The 17,661-nt window shown below is 40.5% G+C and overlaps 1 protein-coding gene across 2 annotated transcripts in view; it reads left to right on the top strand.

Moving 5' to 3' along the window:
• VPS41 (VPS41 subunit of HOPS complex) overlaps window positions 1–17,661 on the top strand; it is a 113,198-nt gene that overhangs the window by 46,558 nt on the left and 48,979 nt on the right. For both annotated transcript variants that reach the window (XM_036429762.2, XM_045578601.1), the window contains exon 7: window positions 1,993–2,058. In XM_036429762.2, the coding sequence (XP_036285655.1) occupies window positions 1,993–2,058 (66 nt within the window). The remainder of the gene's footprint in view (window positions 1–1,992; window positions 2,059–17,661) is intronic.

The raw sequence follows: 17,661 nt of genomic DNA, 5'->3' as shown, positions 1-17,661 counted from the left end.
GGCTAAGGAATGTGGATTCCATCTGTTAGACAAGGAGAAATTATTGAATTGTAAGAACAAAGACATGACATAAACTGAGATAAGCTTAAGGAAAATTAATATGGCAGCTATATGCAGTATAAACTTGGAGGCTGATAGCCACACGGCAGAAAGACCAAGTTAAGATAAACAGTTATGTTAGTTAAAGTGATTATTATAGTTGTTAAAGGAAGAGGTCATTTATTTTTTTTCACTTGCTTATTGTAACATTTATGGATTGACAGGTAAAGAGGAGAAAGGATCAGATGGTGTTTTAGAAAGCCAGATCTGTCAAAATAGGGCATGATTGAAGGAGAAGAGTGACTGGGAACGAGACAGTTTAGAAGGCTAATGCAGTACCGCAGGTGGGCGGGACAGGATCTCAGTAAAAAGAACAATAGTGAGTGCGGGCAAACCTCAGAGATGCTGAGGATTCAGTTCCAGACCACAGCAAAAAAGCAAGGGTCGCAGTAAAGCGAGTCATTCTCTTTTTGCTGGTGGAGGGTCTTGACTTCAGTTTGTTAAAACACAGAACCCGTGAAGCTCAATAACATAAAGAGCAATAAAATGAGATGTGCCCGTATTCAAGATGGAGTAGAAGAGATACATTTGGAAAGCCTTTAGGAGGTAGGCCTAACAAACCCTGGTGATGGATTTGATGAGGGTGAGAAAGATGAAGGAGGTGAGGGGAAATCTAGGTTCTTACCTTGGCACTGGTATGGGGATGCCATCTTGAAATAAGGGGTGATTTGAGTAAGGGCGTTGCTGATCTGGTTTTGGGATTAGATCACTGTAGCACATCTTTTAGGAATATTGTGGAGGTTTTGGAAACATGAGGGAGGGGGGCCTCAGGATAGAGATTGGCCCTAAAAACACAAAGTTGGTAACCACAGTTGAGTACGATGAAACCACTTTGAAAGGCATTATTATCTAGTTAAAAGTTAAAGAGTGAGCAGGGAAGAAAACATGACGTTTTAGAACCCTTTAAATTAAAGGTTCCGGCAGTGGGGGGCGGGAGGGAAAGGGAATGACAGCAGGGATCTAAGAAGAATCAGAGGGAACAGAGGAGATCCAGAAGAGATCTAGGAATAATAACATAAAATGTATTTAATTGAAGATTTATGGAAGTGTAATTGTGTGGATTTTTTTTTTTTTTTTTTTTTTTTTTTTTTATGCCTGGAAATTGCTCTGTGCTAAGTTAGAAAACCCCCTGAAATGTGTTGGTGATTTTGTGGGTTTGGGGATAAGGAGGGACCAGGCAGAGTATGTGCCGGCCCATAGCCAGAAGAGAGCCCGTAGTCCTGCACTGAGCGGTGCCGGAGACCTTCAGAGAGCTCTGGCCAACGACGTGGGGAGTGACGGCGTTGGAGCCGCCTGGGGAGGAACCTGGGTCAGGGGTTAGAAAGAGATTGGCCGAGTGGAAACAGAAGGAGAACCAGGGGGCCAGGAACTGAGGGTGGAGGGAAAAGGGAAGGTCCCGAATGGTTAGCTCCGTAACTCTCTGGTCCTGCGGTTTTTTGATGTAAGTACACCGCTCGGTGTCTCTGAGGCTGCATGGCCCTACCTATTCCGCTCGGTGCCTTCGGTCGTCGGAAGGCGTCCTGGACAAGGAAGGAGCTCGATGGGTTCTTTCTCTGGGATCGTTCTGTGAATTGCATTCCGTCGCAAGCATTCTTGACATCTTACCACCTGGATTGGCCTACCTTGTGGTCTGTAAGGAGGGAGACTCCTCACTCATCCAGAAACTAGAACCAATGCACTCTCGTCTTTCAGCTTTGACCTGGCTTCGTAGAAGAAATATTTTTAGAGAAGCACGAAACTCAGACATCCTCAGTTGTTGCAGAATATTACCTGAATAGGTTACTTCCTGCCAATATATAAGGATGATTTTTAGGTCATGCTGCCTATAATGTAGAGTGTTCACTCTGTGCCGTAACCATGATCCTAACCTGGCGTCGGGCTCTTGTTCCCTAGATCATCGCCGTGCACCCACACTTCGTGAGGTCCAGCTGCAAGCAGTTCGTGACGGGAGGGAAGAAGGTAAGTGCTGTGTCTGCCATCACATGCAGGCGTTGGGGGGTTGCTCTTTAATACGTCGTCAACATTTTTAATGTTTGTTCATTAGGAGAAATTTTGAGAAATAACAGTGTGATGAAATCTTAAGACCATCATGTCATGGGGAGGTGAGGTGGGGCCCAGTATTTCTCACTGGCATTCCCGTGGAGTAGCTTCAGAGCAGGAGAAAAAGAGACAGGTTGTTACTCAGACTACCTTCTAACACTCTGAAATATTGTCTCTCCCACAAAAAAGAGATAGAGGTAGAATTAAAAAAAATAACAAAATCAGTTAAACTAGTGTTTTTTTTCTCCTTTGTAGAAAATCTCTTGCAGGCCTTGATAAAGTTTTTAAACAATTCTGGCTTTTTTTACTGTCATGTTCCTGGCATATTTTATTATCTTAGCGCTATTTTAAAAATAGGAGAGTAAAATAATCCTTCTTTTGTGTGTGTTTATATGTTTGTTTATAGCACATGTGTCAAACACAAGGCCCGCGGGCCAAATCTGTCCCGCCAGGCCTTGCAATGTGGCCCGCACCGCGCTGTCATCACTGCACTCCGCTGCGTTTCCATCACAATGACAGTTTATGACTGTTCAGTAAACCATTCGGCCCGCGATTTAGGCTGGATTTTAGATTTTGGCCCCTTCTCTGATTGAGTTCGACACCCCTAGTTTATAGGTATAGTAAATTGTAAAGCAATACTTCTGCTTGTAGAATGTGTTTTTTTCTTTCCTATTTTCATTAACCAGTGGTATTTTTTAAAACCATTTTTATAACAAAATGCTCCTTTTGTGCTGGCACTCTGAATATTATTTCATATTCAGTTTAGGACTTGGTGAAAGGAGGTGGTCTGTGGTCTGCAGGGTATAGCTGTGGAATAGCTACTTTGAGTCTCCGATACGGAATGCTTCCTAATGGCTTATGCTAGTTAACCTGTCTTTCTCCCTTGTTCTACTGCTGCTTCACAGAATGATAGTGTTACCAAGCAAGGGCCAGCGCCTGATGCACATAGGGACCAAAACTATGACATTGGCTTTGGAGAAAAGAAAGAGGCTTTTTTTATTTTTTATTTTTTGTGTTTTTTATTGCTGAGGTCCCTCAAGAGACAGGAGGCACCACTCAAATCTGTCTTCCCAAACTGGGGTGTGGACAGTTTTAAGGGTGAGGAAGAGCAGGGTGGCAGGTGGGAGTGCTAGGGTGTTATATTTAGGAAGTCATTGCCTGATCTAAGGGTCATGACTATTTATGCCTGTGTTTCCTTCTAGGAGTTTCATCGTTTTAACTCTTACATTTAGCTCTAGAATCCACTTCGAGTTACTTTTTGTGTATAGTGTAAGGTAGGAGTTCAAATTCATTCCTTTGCAATTGGATGTCCAATTATCCTAGGGCCATTTGTAGAAAACATTGGGTTGCTTTTCAACATTGGCTTGGCCCTTTGTCCAAAATAAGTGAACCATAAGTTTTTGGGCTTTCAGTTCTGTTGATCTGTGTACCCTTTTAGGTTTGAGAGCCACTAATTTTGCTATAATTCCTTATGGGATAACCAACAAATTAACTCCTCTTCAGACATTTTGATTTTGATTTCTTTCCCTTTAAAAAGCCATGATAATGTCTTCTACTTAGATTAGAGGCTTAAGAAACATTGGGCTGTAAATGTATCCTCTATTCAGGGATTTCAACATAAAGTATTGACTGATTTATTTGGATTCATTAAAGTTTATTCATAAAAAGTAGTATTTATTCAATAAACCATAGTGACCTCTTTGTATACAGTTAAGTAACTAGAGATTTCCAAAATGTACAGCTGTTTGGTGTAGCTTGCAAAAATCTCCAAAGGAAGTTCTTCCTTCTCTTCTGTATGTGTATGTACTTTTTAAAGAGCACTCTCACTGGGTAGTATTTCCATTAGTGTGTTTGGTTTCTTTTAAAAAAGAAAAAAAAGCTTTTAATTAAGAAAGGGGTAGTATTATAAAATGATTATTTTCATCTTGAAGTGTTAGCAAATTTTTAAGAGGAGCGGTGGTTGTCTTTTGTTTTGTTTTTTAAATAACCAAGTTACAACATTTTAGACTCAGAAAAATGAGGAAAGCAGAAATTTACCCTGGCCCAATCACAATACCACTCATTCTAACTTCGTCTAGCACAGTGGTCCTCAACCTTCCTAATGCCCTGACCCTTTAATACAGTTCCTCATGTTGCGGTGACCCTCAACCATAAAATTATTTTTGTTGCTACTTCATAACTGTAATTTTGCTACTGTTGTGAATCATAATGTAAATATCCTTGTTTTCCGATGGTCTTAGGTTGTTTGACCCCCAAAGGGATTGAGACCCACAGGTTGAGAACCGCTGTTCTAGCGCCATGAGCTAAGCAGGACAGTTTGAAGAGTCCAGCATTTAGCAAATGGACTTAACCTTACAATGATTGTATATTGTAGATACAAGCCCTCTTTGTTTAGAGCAGATGGCAGACAATGGGAGGAAAAGAAAGTAAAGACAAATATCATGTAACTGAGAGGTTATGACCTTCTGTCTTTAAGAAATAATTTAATCTTCAAAAAAAATTAGAGCAAAGACCAGGCAGATGAAGGTATAACGTGGAATAAAGCATTTTTAACCCTTAAGAACACTGACCTTCCCTGACAGACAGCCACAGGAGTCTTGGAATCATATGCCAACTCCTGCACATGGTGAAAGTGGCACGGAGACTAGAGAAGTGAAACATGAAAAGTAGAAATCCCACAGTGAGATATTCATGATGTCATTTCATAAGGACATTTGAAAGAACGCCTAACTTATTTTAGTTGTTTTGATTTTATTAAAAATTTCTATTCCTTAGAAACAGTTTTAGAAATAATTAGAACATACATTTCAAAATAACCCTGCAAAAGAACAGTGTAGCAGAAAAAACCTGATACTATAGTTTGACACATTTCTTGATATTTCTTTTAAAGGTTCCAGCTTCTTAAATCTTTAGAGATATTCCCTATCCACGAGGGACAAGGAAGAGGATGCTATAGTTCTGTCTGGCATAAACTTTTATTTCAGGCTTTCAAGGTAGCTTCTTAGTAGTTGAATGGCATAGCTAGATTCATGGACTCCCCTGCCTGACACATGAGCATATAAAAAGCTTATTCTAAATTCTGTTTTGTTTCCATGTTGGAGGGATGGGGGAGGAAAAGAAAAAGGACATCTCTTAAAAGGCCGTTGGAGAGAGCTTCCCAATGTATGAACCAATGGATTTTTTTAAAAAAGTGTAACCTCCTTATGTAGCAAGAATTTTAATCCAGGAGCATAGCAATGAGGTTTCTCTTTTAGAAACCAGTCTGTCAGGCAGATCTTGTCTGGATTTTTTTTTTTTTTTTAATTGCACAACTTTTTCTGTTAGAAAATAAACTTTCATTTCCTATGACCTTTACCTTTGAACTCTGAAATGCACTTCATAATAACTGGTTCTACTATTTGACAAAAATTATTAAATTGTCTCAGTGCCATTAGCAGCAGAGTTCATTTTTAAAACGAGGCAGTCAGCTGTCCGGCATTGCGGTGGGATAGAATGAGGGGGTCCCGGCTGCAGGGACAAGCTGCCTTGTAAGCTGGAAATTGTCACTCAGCGGACGCGGAAAGGACCTGTGTGAATGAAATGAGGCAAAGCGTCTCACTGTTCACAGCTGAAGGCCGGTGGCAAATCTTACCTGAAGGACAAAGGCGGTAGCATCCCCTAGCTTCTGCAGGTTTCCAATGGTGATTCGCAACAGCAAATTGCATTTTTTTTTTTCTTTTGGAAGAGGATTCAATCGAGCAGCTTTTTGTGAGAATACAAATCTTTTTAGATTTCACACGGCCCAGTGAACCGCTGTGACCACCACACACAGGAATGTGGAGGCGCTTCCTTGTGGGTTTGCTTATCTTCTGGTCTGATTGGGACTGGAGGTCTTGGGGTCAAAAGTGATTTGGCATCAGTTATCCCCCTGGGTCCACTGTCCCGTGGATCTCCAGGAAGATGCTTCTGCAGTTGGTCAGATGCTTGATCTTAGGCAGTCTTCTGCATGCAGACTGTTCTCTCACATTATTGCGCTATCAGCCATCAGTTTTATGTCCTAGTGGTTGCATGTTGAACTGTTGTAAATAAATACCTTCATCTGTACCATGTACTATGCTTTGAACATACCTAAATTTATTTAAAATGGTCAATTATTAGGAGTTAAAACAATTCAACGGTCACAATCATTTTTTATGTATATAAAACCAAATCATAAAGTAGCTATATTATAAAAGCATATATATTTATGTGCTACACTGGCAGAAGCTAAAAATAGAAATCTAGTGTTTAAAATAGAAATCATTTTTAGTCTCAAAAATAGGTGCTCATTTCTTTCAAAATGTAGTTTTTGTCTCAAGTGTTAATTACTTTTTCATGTCAGCATGTAGGACCCCCAGAGTCTTTGAGATGGATCCATGGCATCTTCATTATCCTCAGTGATCCTCCTGGTTTCCTACCCTTCAAAAGAAGAGAAGCTTTTTTTTTCTTTGATGAGTTCAACTAATTTTTCCATTTGTAATGTCTCCATATGGATTGCAGCATCCCCCCGACTTCTGATGTTAAGCCTAGTGTCTTCCTAGAGCCATCAGACTGCCTTTGCTGCTGCTAAAAATACTTCGCTTTGCACGTGGAGAATGCTGTGATTGTTCTTAAGTATTTTGAATAGCAAATGACTGTGCAAGAATCATTGCCTAGTTCAGAATGCTTATCATGTTTTCTTGAGTTTAATACTAGTTGACCGAGAGATTTTCTGTCTTTTTATTTATTTATTTTTATAAGGCTCTATGAACTACTGTTACTAACTTTGGGAGGTTTTTATTCCTTTTTTTTTTTTTAAGATAAGATTATATATAGCAAAGGGTCACAGTTTCAGCCATTGTAAGTTGGCATCACTGATATAAACCTAATCACATTAATTTCTCTAGTGTCTTTGGTTTCTTTTCTTTTTAAATATATTTTTATTGATTTCAGAGAGAGAGAGAGAGGGAGGGAGGGGGGGAGAGAGAAAGAGAGAGAAAAAAAAACAACACATCACTGATAAGAGAGAATCATTGCTGAAACTGGTTTGGCCCAGTGGATAGAGCGTTGGCCTGCAGACTAAAAGGTCCCGGGTTTGATTCTAGTCAAGGGCATGTATAATACTTTGGTTGCGGGTACATCCCCGGTGGGGAGTGTGCAGGCAACTGATCGATGTTTCTAACTCTCTATCTCTCTCTCTCTTCCTCTCTGTAAAAAATCAGTAAAATATATTTTTTTAAAAAGAGAGAGAGAGAGAATCATTGATTGGCTGCCTCCTGCACACCCTCCACTGGAGATCGCGCCTGTGCCCTTGACTGGAATTGAACCTGGGATCCTTCACGCAGGCCGACACTGTTCATCGAGCCATCCTGGCTAGAGCTCTTTGGTTTCTTGAAGACAGTTTTGTGTCAGGGTCCATGTTGGGTCTGTGAATACATAGTATGTGGGTTTTAAAAATGGCAGTGCATTTCCAGTGGCAGATAGGTAGAATGCTAAGGTGGAAAGCAGTTCGACAACAAGAGGAAGGAAAAAGAATATTCCAGGTTTTTTGAGAAGGAAAGATGTGTGTGTGTGTGTGTGTGTGTGTGTGTGTGTGTGGTAATTTTGGTCTTTTGTCATTATGCATTTTGGATTTTTCTCCCCTGTTGTTTGCTTCCTTTCAGTTTTCCAATTCAATTTCAACCAGGATTCCTCTTTGGTGTGTAACAGTGAAAACTGGAAAAAAACTAAATGTTTACAATAGTGAATTAGCCGTGTCTTGACCTGCAGCCACAGATCACCAGGCACACACTCACAGGGTGTGAGGAAGAGGGTGTTGGAAAGAAGTTATAGGATTTGTGTGGGTGCGGGGTGATTTGGGAGGGTTTAAGGAAAAGGGGTTTTGCTCTAGATTGGGTACTGTCAGGAAGCAAGGATAATTCTATCATTGGGTACTTTAGTAAATCTTATCTAGACGGAGGAAAAGCTAAATCAAGGCTAAAAACATAATTGGTAAAGAAGCAACAGTCTTCGTATTAGCCTGGTCGGGGGGTGTTTTGTCGATCATGTGGCTTGAAGACATTTACATTTTGTCTGCATTCAGACATGATTATGGAGTGTTGTTGTTTTTGTCCTCATCCTTCATGAGCCCTGTCTGATGCTGTGTTCTGCGGAACTGTCTATATTCATCCAGAGAACACCAAGCCCTAGCTGGGAATACCAGGCCAGTTCCTGGATGTCAGCCTCTCTTTCTCAGCTGGAAAAATTCAGATGCCTGGCATTAGCTAGATTGCCTCTATTGAGGAACTTTACAAAAATATATGTGTGGTCTGATTCTATTTTTTTTCGTAGAAATATAATGTAGGAATATTTATGGAGAACTGCAGCGAATGATTAACATTGTGAATGTTATTTATTAACAATGTCTGGGCAGCATTAAGAGTGTTCTTTCTGTTTGTCATTGGCTTTTTTGTATTTTTGGTAGTAAACAGGCATTACTTTTATAAAAATAAAAAGCAATAATAAAAGACTATATTCATTAATTGCAACTCTTTGGAGTCTCTCTTTATCGATTTCCCTCTCCCTCTCCCTCTCCCTCTCCCTCCCTCCCTCCCTCCCTCCCTCCCTCCCTCCCTCTCTCTCTCTCTCTCTCTCTCTCTCTCTCTCTCTCTCTCTCTCTCTTTTTAAAACCTCACCCAAGGGTATTTTTCCCATTGATGAGAGAGAAAGAAAGAAACATCAATGTGAGAGAGACACATTGATTGGTTGCCTCCTGCTCTTGTCCAGACTGGGGCCAGGGATCGAACCTGCAACCAAGATATGTGCCCATGACTGGGAATTGAACACACGACCCTTTGGCCCACAGGCCAACACTCTAACCACGGAGCAACACCAGCTAGGGCGCAAATATTCTTTAACAGTTACATGATATTCTATTCTAAGTTTCTATTTAATTTTTTTTTCTTTTTAAAAATATTTTTTATTGATTTCAGAGAGGAAGGGGGAAGAAGAGAGAGAGAGAGAGAGACATCAATGACGAAAGAGAATCATTGATTGGCTGTCTCCTGCACACCCCCTACTGGGAATTGAGCCCACAACTCAGGCATATGCCCTTGACTGGAATCGAACCTGGGACCTTTCAGTCCACAGGCTGATGCTCTATCACTGAGCCAAACCATGGATATTTAATTTTCTTACCCATTCTCATATAATTGGACCTTTAGTTTGTATCCAGTGTTTGGTTATCAAATCATGCTTTAAGGAAGCTAGGAATCGTTGAGCATGAACTTTATGCTTTTGGATGTTTATCTAACACCAATTCCTACTTTAGGGATTATTGAGTCAAAGATTATGGTTGCTTCTTAGGCTTTTGATACATACTGCTGAGTAAAATTGCATTTCAGAAGACATACCAATTTTATACTGTTAGCAGCCCTGTTTCGCAACAATCTACCTGCCAATTTAATATACAAAGGTAGTTCATTGTTCTATTTTGTACCTTCCTTTGAATTACTGGTGATTTTGAACATTTTTATTTACTAGCCACTTATCTTATATATCTTCCAATGTGGTTTGTCTGATTGTATTCTTTGCTTGGGGCAGCTTTTAATATTACCATACGAGCCTGGACAATGAAGACTGTCCATTTGATATTTATTGTTTGAGCACAAATTATTGCTGCTTACTGAATAGCCTGCAGGCTTTTCTCCAATTTTGGCTAAATCTAGGATAATTATTCTTTCTCCCAGATAGTCCTTATATAGGAGTCATAATGAGACTTTAAAGTAGACACTGGAGTGTGTGAGACAGGGTGAATGTATTCTACAGATGCGCATCTGCCCCAGACCATCAGTCCTGCCGCTTCCACAGAGGCTGCCAAGGGCAGGCCGAGCGCCTAGTCTAAGGCAGGTCATTTGGCTTGCTGTCTTCTGTAGTATCCTGACCTTTTGTTTTTCCCCTTTTGCTTTTTTTTTTAATTGAGTGAAGTGCTTCTTCAGATATAGAAATTTCTGTACTCAAGTGACTTTTTTTTGTTTGTTATTCAAGACTTAACAATTTTGTATTTTTTTAAATCCTCACCCAAGGATGTTTTCATTGACTTTAGAGAGAGAGGGAAGGAGGGAGGGAGAGAGGGAGCAGGAGAGAGAGAGAGAGAGAGAGAGAGAGAGAGAGAGAGAGAGAGAGAGAGAGGGGGGGGGGGGGAGGGGGAGAGAGGGAGACGGAGAGAGAGATTGAGATTGCCTCCTGTATGTCCCAGACCGGGGATTGAACCCACAACCTAGAGAGAGAGAAATTGAGATTGCCTCCTATATGTGTCCAGACCGGGGATTAAACTCATAACCTAGATATGTGCCCTGAGCAGGAAGTCTTTTTGGTGTACAGGAGGATGTTTTCTTTATATCCTCACAAAGATCTCCCTAAGGTCTTCTTGATTGAGATTATTTATGTATAGTTAAAATTAGAGATATTTGCTCATCACAAAACATGAATTCAGGTTAATTACCCAGTGGATGGCTTTTGTGTTTTCTCTCTTTTGCTGCTGAATGGGTCCAGTGTTGAACCCAGTCCTGGGAAATGCAGCCTCAGGTGCAAACTGAAAAACAGACCCAAGATGTTTGAACAATCAAATCTATTAAGTCTGTGGATTCCATAATAGAAGCTTCCCCACACCTCACCACTTTTAAAATTGTTTTAAAATACCCTCCTTTATTCCTGAAATCACATTTGCAATTGTGAGTTTGCATATGCAGAAATTGCAGATTGCTAGTTTAAATAGGAGTCTACCTCACACAAGGGCTACAGTAGATATGTAGATTTAAATCCTTCTGTCATCACTAGGTTTTTGTTTGTTTGTTTGTTTTTGTTTTTTTTTTTTTGTTCATTTTCACCTGAGGCTATTTTTCCTGTTGATTTTTAAGAGAATGGAAGAGAGGGAAAGTGGGAGGTTGAGAGAGAGAGAGAGAGAGAGAGAGAGAGAGAGAGAGAGAAAGATAGAGAAAGAAGAGAAAGAAACATCAGTGTGAGAGACACACATTGATTGGTTGTCTCCTGCATGCATCCCGACCAAGGCTGGGATCAAACCTGCAACCCAGGTATCAGTGCCTTGACTGGGAATCAAACCCACAACCCTTCTGTGCAGGCCAGCACTCTAACCATTGAACAACACTTTGAATTACTGGCCAGGGTACTAGTTTTTAATATAAAGGAAACTGTTCCTAATGGGCACTTAGCTTTTTTTTTTTTTTTAATCACATTAAACCGAGAGCTTAGATTTCTTGGTTAGTAAAATGAATGTTCCTTATGTTGATGTGGATTACTTTTAAATTTCAAAACATTATTCTATCTACTAGTTTTCACAGGATTCAGTTAATTTTGAGGGGTGTTCCAGAACCTGTGTGGCATTGGACTTGAGTTTATTCAGACATTACGTGAAGCAAGAGGCCTATCAAGTGGCCTGGCAATTGTCTGCAGCAGGACTTAGCTTATAGTGACTGCTTTCAGGCATGCTAATTACCTTATGGGACAGGCGTTTGAAGGATTATAACTTGTTCAGAAAATTACCATTGTATGTAAAGCAGAAATATATTTGGGAAGTTCCCTTTTTCTTCCTATATGTCTTATGTCCGTCTTCTCTTGATGAAAAAGCTGTGTGTTGTAAAGTTTGGTCCTGGGCAGAAGCCAGAAGCAAGACAAAGGCACTAGCTGTTCCCTGGGATCTTCCAGCCGCTCTGCCTCCATCAAGACTCAAGCCTCCTGTCTGCTGTCAGCAGCCATCTACCACCTCCGGTCTTCGCGGTGCTCACCGGTTTCTTCTCACTTGCCTTCGTGACTTTTAAAATTTCATTCCTCATCTTGGGCTTGTAAATCCTCCTGTGACAAGTCCTCCCCCTCATCATCCCCTTTGTCTGTTTTGAAAGAGAAAAGTCCTGTTTGGCATGTTGTAATTTGCTGGGTTTGCTTTTCTTTGTTCCTCTACTGTATTATCTTGAGCTCCAGGAACTTCTCTGATCAAGCGTTTTACTTTTTTATGGAGTCTTTGTGTTCTCTGAGCCCCTGGTCCTTCCTGCAGGAATGCACCTGCTATCAGACCGCCCCGGGCCTTAGGCCTCCATCCCGAGGTTCCTGCTCTCTCCTCTGCCTGAGAGCAAGCAGTGTTGTGGGTGTTTAGGAAGCCTGAAGCAGTCCAGAGATTTATAGACTTGGAAGATCACAAGATGATTAAAAAGGGGCCAGTCATACTTCCTCTCCTCCGGCAGGGCAGAGGGGGTGATGGGTAATGACAGGTGTTGTGCGGCCAGAATCGGCAGCTTTATTACGGCCCGGTAGGAATCCTGCCACATGTGAGGGGACTCCGGGATGTGCATCCTGACCACTCCGTAGGGTAGGAAACTACTAGATAGATTTATCAGCCCCAACCATAGGAGAATAAAGTATATTGCTGAAGATGTGAGGGCTCCTATTGAAATACAAGTACTGAGAGTGCTGACTGCCAGAATGTGGATTTATGGGAAATAAAGCCCTAAAATACTTTTCTCCAACAACAACAACAAAAAAAATAGGCCTTTTGGAAACAGTTTTCTCTCTCTCTGTACTTAGCTGCCATTGAGCTTCAATTGCTCTCGGTATTGTGATAATGACAATTCACTATTACAGGATGCGGGGATGAACCAAATAAATTAACCAGCTGCTTTTAAGGTAGTTCACTCGATGGCTAACCCTCTGAAATGCTCTGTAGAACACTCGTGCTCGGTGGGTCTCGAGGCAGTTTTATGACTAGAAGAAAGAAATGGATTTTATTAAATGTCAGTGAAATACAGGCAGGTAGTTCTGTGGTAGTTAAATTAGGGTAGGATGTTTGTAAGAAAAGCAGCTTATCTTTACTTAAATCACCGAAGCAGAACTTTCCCTGGCATTCCCGCCAGACAATGCGCTTCTGCTTGAAATTCCCATAGATTAGGATTTAAAAAGCAAACGGAGAGTGGACTGTTTGGTCCTTCTCCCTCCCGCATGAAACCGAATGTCCTACAAAATGCGACAAATCAAATCTTGCATGGACAGCAGACGTATTTGGAGAGTTTCAAAGGACAGAAATGGGAATGACTCCATCCTTATTAGCTGACATGTAAAGTTTTATACTATGTATTGGTTGGAAAATAGGGCTCATTAGTGAAGAATAGAGTGGAGTGGTGGGGGAATGCAGGAATGGAGGCTTCTCCTCCAGGCAGGTAGCGTGGAGGAGAAGCAGACCGGATGCAGAGACAGTGGGGAGGAGTGGGCTCCGCAGCAACTGCAGAGCCTTCAGCAGGCTGCAGACACATTTCAAATAAACACTTTCAGACCCAGTTGACATCCCTGAAATAAAGGAACTGCAATTACCTAACCTGAATAGGGGAAGATTAGCCTTAAAAGTAGTTTTCAAAATTTTGACAAGCTGTGCACAAATTATATCCTCTAGCATTGAGCAAAGGGAAATAGACCAACATTTCAAGAGTAGAACATGGGGTCAATACAAGCAAGGAGACTTATTTCTTACATGTTTTTATTGATTTTAGGGAGATTGGAAGGGAGAGGGAGAGAGAAACATCAATAAGAGAGAGAACATTGATTGGCTGCCTCCTTCACACCCCCTTTCATTGATCGAGTCCACAACCTGGGCATGTGCCCTAACCTGGAATCCAACCAGTGACCTTCTGGTGCATGGGACAATGCCCAGCCAACTTAGCCATACCAGCCAGGGCAAAGCAAGGATATACAGTAATTATATAAAGAGTCACAGGGTTCTTTTAATTAGATTTTTGAGATTAGGGCAAATGCCACTGGGCATCACTAAGTACAGGTGGGCTAAGTAACAAGGGTTTTGGGGAATTACATAGCTCCTCTTAAAGCAAACACATTGTGTGTATGCACAATGAAGGAAATAATAATATTAAAATACCTAGGAAAGCCTCCTCAGTATTTGCTATTTATTATGCCTGTGTGTCTAGCCAAGTATAAGATTTGTGCTCTCTCCCTAATACATTTACAGTTTGGGAGATGAAAGATAAGTACATGCATCTCCATGAACAAAATAGAATATGGCACTCATTATACTTTGATAAAACTAGCATGACCGCCGAAACCGGTTTGGCTCAATGGATAGAGCATCAGCCTGTGGACTGAAGGGTCCCAGGTTCGATTCCAGTCAAGGGCGTTTACGTTGGTTGCGGGCACATCCTCAGTGGGGGTGTGCAAGAGGCAGCTGATCGATGTTTCTCTCTCATCAATGTTTCTAACTCTCTATCCCTCTCTCTTCCTCTCTGTTAAAAATCAATAAAATATATTAAACAAACAAACAAACAAAAAAACTAGCATGACCTTAAAACATACACTGAACCAAGAAATTAGGGAGAGATTTTTTTGACTTGCAAAAGAATTCTTCTGAACAATGATCTTCCTAATATATTTAAGGCTTCTTATGTATATGTTATTGCTTATTTTTCATCCAAAAAATATAAAGGTAAAGTGATTGAAACTACTGCTATTTGAAAAACATCAGAAAATAACATGAATCCGGCCAGTGTAGCTTAGCAGTTGAGTGTTGATCCAGGAACCAAGAGGTCACCTGTTTGATTCCTGGTCTGGAATGTTTTCTGTTCGGCAGGGCCAATCCACACACACACAAATTGCTTAATTGGAAGAAAAAAAAAATATCCTGTTATTCTTAATATTTTAAAATGAATTTATTGTATTTTAGAAATTCTAGAAGTAATTCCTTTGAGAATTTCTTCGGGCTTGCATTAAAATCATAGGTTGATTTAGAAGACTTAAACTCTTCATGAGAATTTTGAGTCTTACTATCCAGGGAAACATTGTACCTTTCCACTTATTTAGTTCTCCTTTTATATCCCTCAGTAAAGTATTTTTGTTTTTGTCATGTAGTTAGTACATGCACACCTGTTTTTGGTCATTAATTTTTAGAACTGTGGACTTCCCTTTATAATTATGATTGCAGCCCATAAAGTTTACATTTGTAGTATTTGTGTTTTCATTTCAGAGTGCTCTGTTATAGTTTGGTTTTCTCTTTTACCCAACAGTATCATTTTTTAAAAAAAATTTAGGTTGTTTTGTTTTGCTTACCTTTTGTTACTAATTTCTTGCTTAATTTTGTTGTCACCTGAGAACAAGAAAGATTATTTTTAAAGTACTCTATTTTATGACTGTCATCCATGTGGAGTCAGAGTGGGAGATTTCTCTGCTTCCTTGGATTAGTCCTGTTGTTGACAAATACTGGATTTTCCCATATTGCTAGTGGTTTTTGTCTTGTTAGCTCATAATTACTGAGAGGTCTGTTTTCAGTATTTTAGAGTTGAAGTTGCTGTGAATTTGTAATAGATTTTTCTGAGACTTGTTCAAATCTTTTCTTTTGGATGGTGGTGAGAGAAGGAAGTTTTTGTTATTGCCTGAATCGGAGCAAAGTTGCAGCAGGGAATTGCTCTTTTTTGTTTGTTTGTTTGTTTAAAGTCTGCTTCTGCATTTACTAAGGAATTTGAGGTGTGCACAGGGACCACCCACCTCTCCTCACTGGCCCACCTGTCTTTGGTGGGTGCCTTCCTGTAGCCAGTGTGCCTGCATTCCTTCTGGCCCATGTTGTCAAGTCGAGTGGCTCCTCGGCCAGGCGTCAGCTACCAGTGCTGACCAAAGCCTGTGTGACCTGCATGGCATTTTCCCATGACTCCCCTCTACCCACCCAGCCACTTCCCAGGCAGGCTTGTTCTTGTAGTGAGTCGAATAATGGCCTTCATGGGGGTCTTATTTTTATCATTTTATAGAATTTTTAACTTAAAATATGAGGCCTACTTAATTTTTCTGAAACACAGGTACAGATTGTTCCCTTTTTAACACTGCCTGGTCATTTTGGTGGGAATTGGTGAGGACGGGCTCCAGTTGGTGAATGCTCCACCACCCCTGTGTCCTGACCAGCCCCTGCTCCGCCCAGCAGGAGGTCATGGAGCACTCCCTGGGCCCAGCCCAGTCACCTGACCTGGTCCAGACCACAGATGGAGGATAAACATTTCCGTCTTATCAGTGCCTCATGTTTAATATACGTCATTGTTTCCAGCTACCATAATCTTTAGTGGCATGTGTAGCAGGAGTATATTCTCAGGTTTTTCCCTCGTTTCCTGATTTCATACCTGCCCTGTCACCAAATACACAGACACATTCAGTGACCTCCGTGGCTCTTTGGGAAAGCTGAATCACAGACAGAGGGGACCGGGGTTGGGGGGGGGGGTGTCTCTGACAGGAAGCAGGGACACGTGGTGGTGGCGGGTCCTCTCGTAGGACCCGGGCTGGGAGAGCATGGGAGGGCTGGTAGGTCCTGTTACCGTCTAATGGAAAGGCAGGGCGCCATGTGCTCCGGGACAGCCCTGCCTCCAGTCTCCACCGTGGACTGTGAGGACCTCTTTCTTTTCCACGGATAATGAAGAGCTTCAAGCCCTGTTGGCATTTAAAAGTGATCATACTCTGCTCATTTGTGAAGATGGGCACATTTCATTATAGGATTTTCCCCTTATTTTGTATTTTTTGACTATATGAGCCCAACTATTGAGAAAGATATATCAAAAAATATAAATGTGAATTTGCTCTCTTTCTCCTATTACTCGTTTCCCCCCTTCTTTGGGGTTGGGAAGGGACATAGAATAAACTAAGGTAAACTGAAATCAACTCTGATAATAGGAATTTAAAAAAATTGTGTGTCATCAGCATTGACTTTTAAATGGTAGGAAACATGTTTCAGGATTGCATGTGTGAAGTTACTGTAGGTTATACATTGTATAAATTGTATCTTGTATATATTAAGTTATATATTTTGTAAATGTCTTTTTAAAAAGTATTTGAATTGAATATAATCAGAAGGACTATTTTATTGTACCTTAATAATGCATGATTTATTAAACTACAGCCTTAGAGGTTTAGATCAGTTAGTTATATTTGGTAATAAAACTTACCCAGCAGATATTTTTATTATACATTATTCTTTTTAAAGTAAAGACCTTAGCTACTCTGAACTTTTAAAACAAGTTTAAGCCTCAAGCAAATGTCTCTTATGACACAAATTACTGTTCAAAGGCCATTTAAAAATTATTTTTCTTGGGTTAAATGAAAAATAGACTGCTTCTAACTATTGTGGTTTAATCTGTAATTAATATTTTTACTTTCAGAGGGACATTATGAGGTTTTGACTTCCCAATTTACCAAATAAATTAATTCTTGGGCAATCGTTTGAAGAACATTTTGTGATAACAGATTTTTCCTGTGCAGTATTCTCCATGAATTTGGTATTTTAGTGCCATCTTGTGGCTTGACTTTGTAGTAACTTTCAACACTCCTACATTTTAAACAGTGTCCTTGGTAAGATAAAATGTAGTGGAAATTCTTTCCAAAATGCAGATGATATAGTACTATGAGTCTGAATAAAAATTGCTGAGGATAAGTTGTTTTCCATTTGGTCAGTGGCCAGGCAAAACTAGTAAGGAGGGAATCTATGCATGCTTCTTAGTTTCTAAA

Source organism: Pipistrellus kuhlii, unplaced genomic scaffold (genome assembly GCF_014108245.1).
Source record: "Pipistrellus kuhlii isolate mPipKuh1 unplaced genomic scaffold, mPipKuh1.p scaffold_m20_p_10, whole genome shotgun sequence".
In the NCBI taxonomy this organism is placed as follows: Eukaryota; Metazoa; Chordata; class Mammalia; order Chiroptera; family Vespertilionidae; genus Pipistrellus; species Pipistrellus kuhlii.
This window is presented reverse-complemented; position numbering and strand designations above follow the sequence as displayed.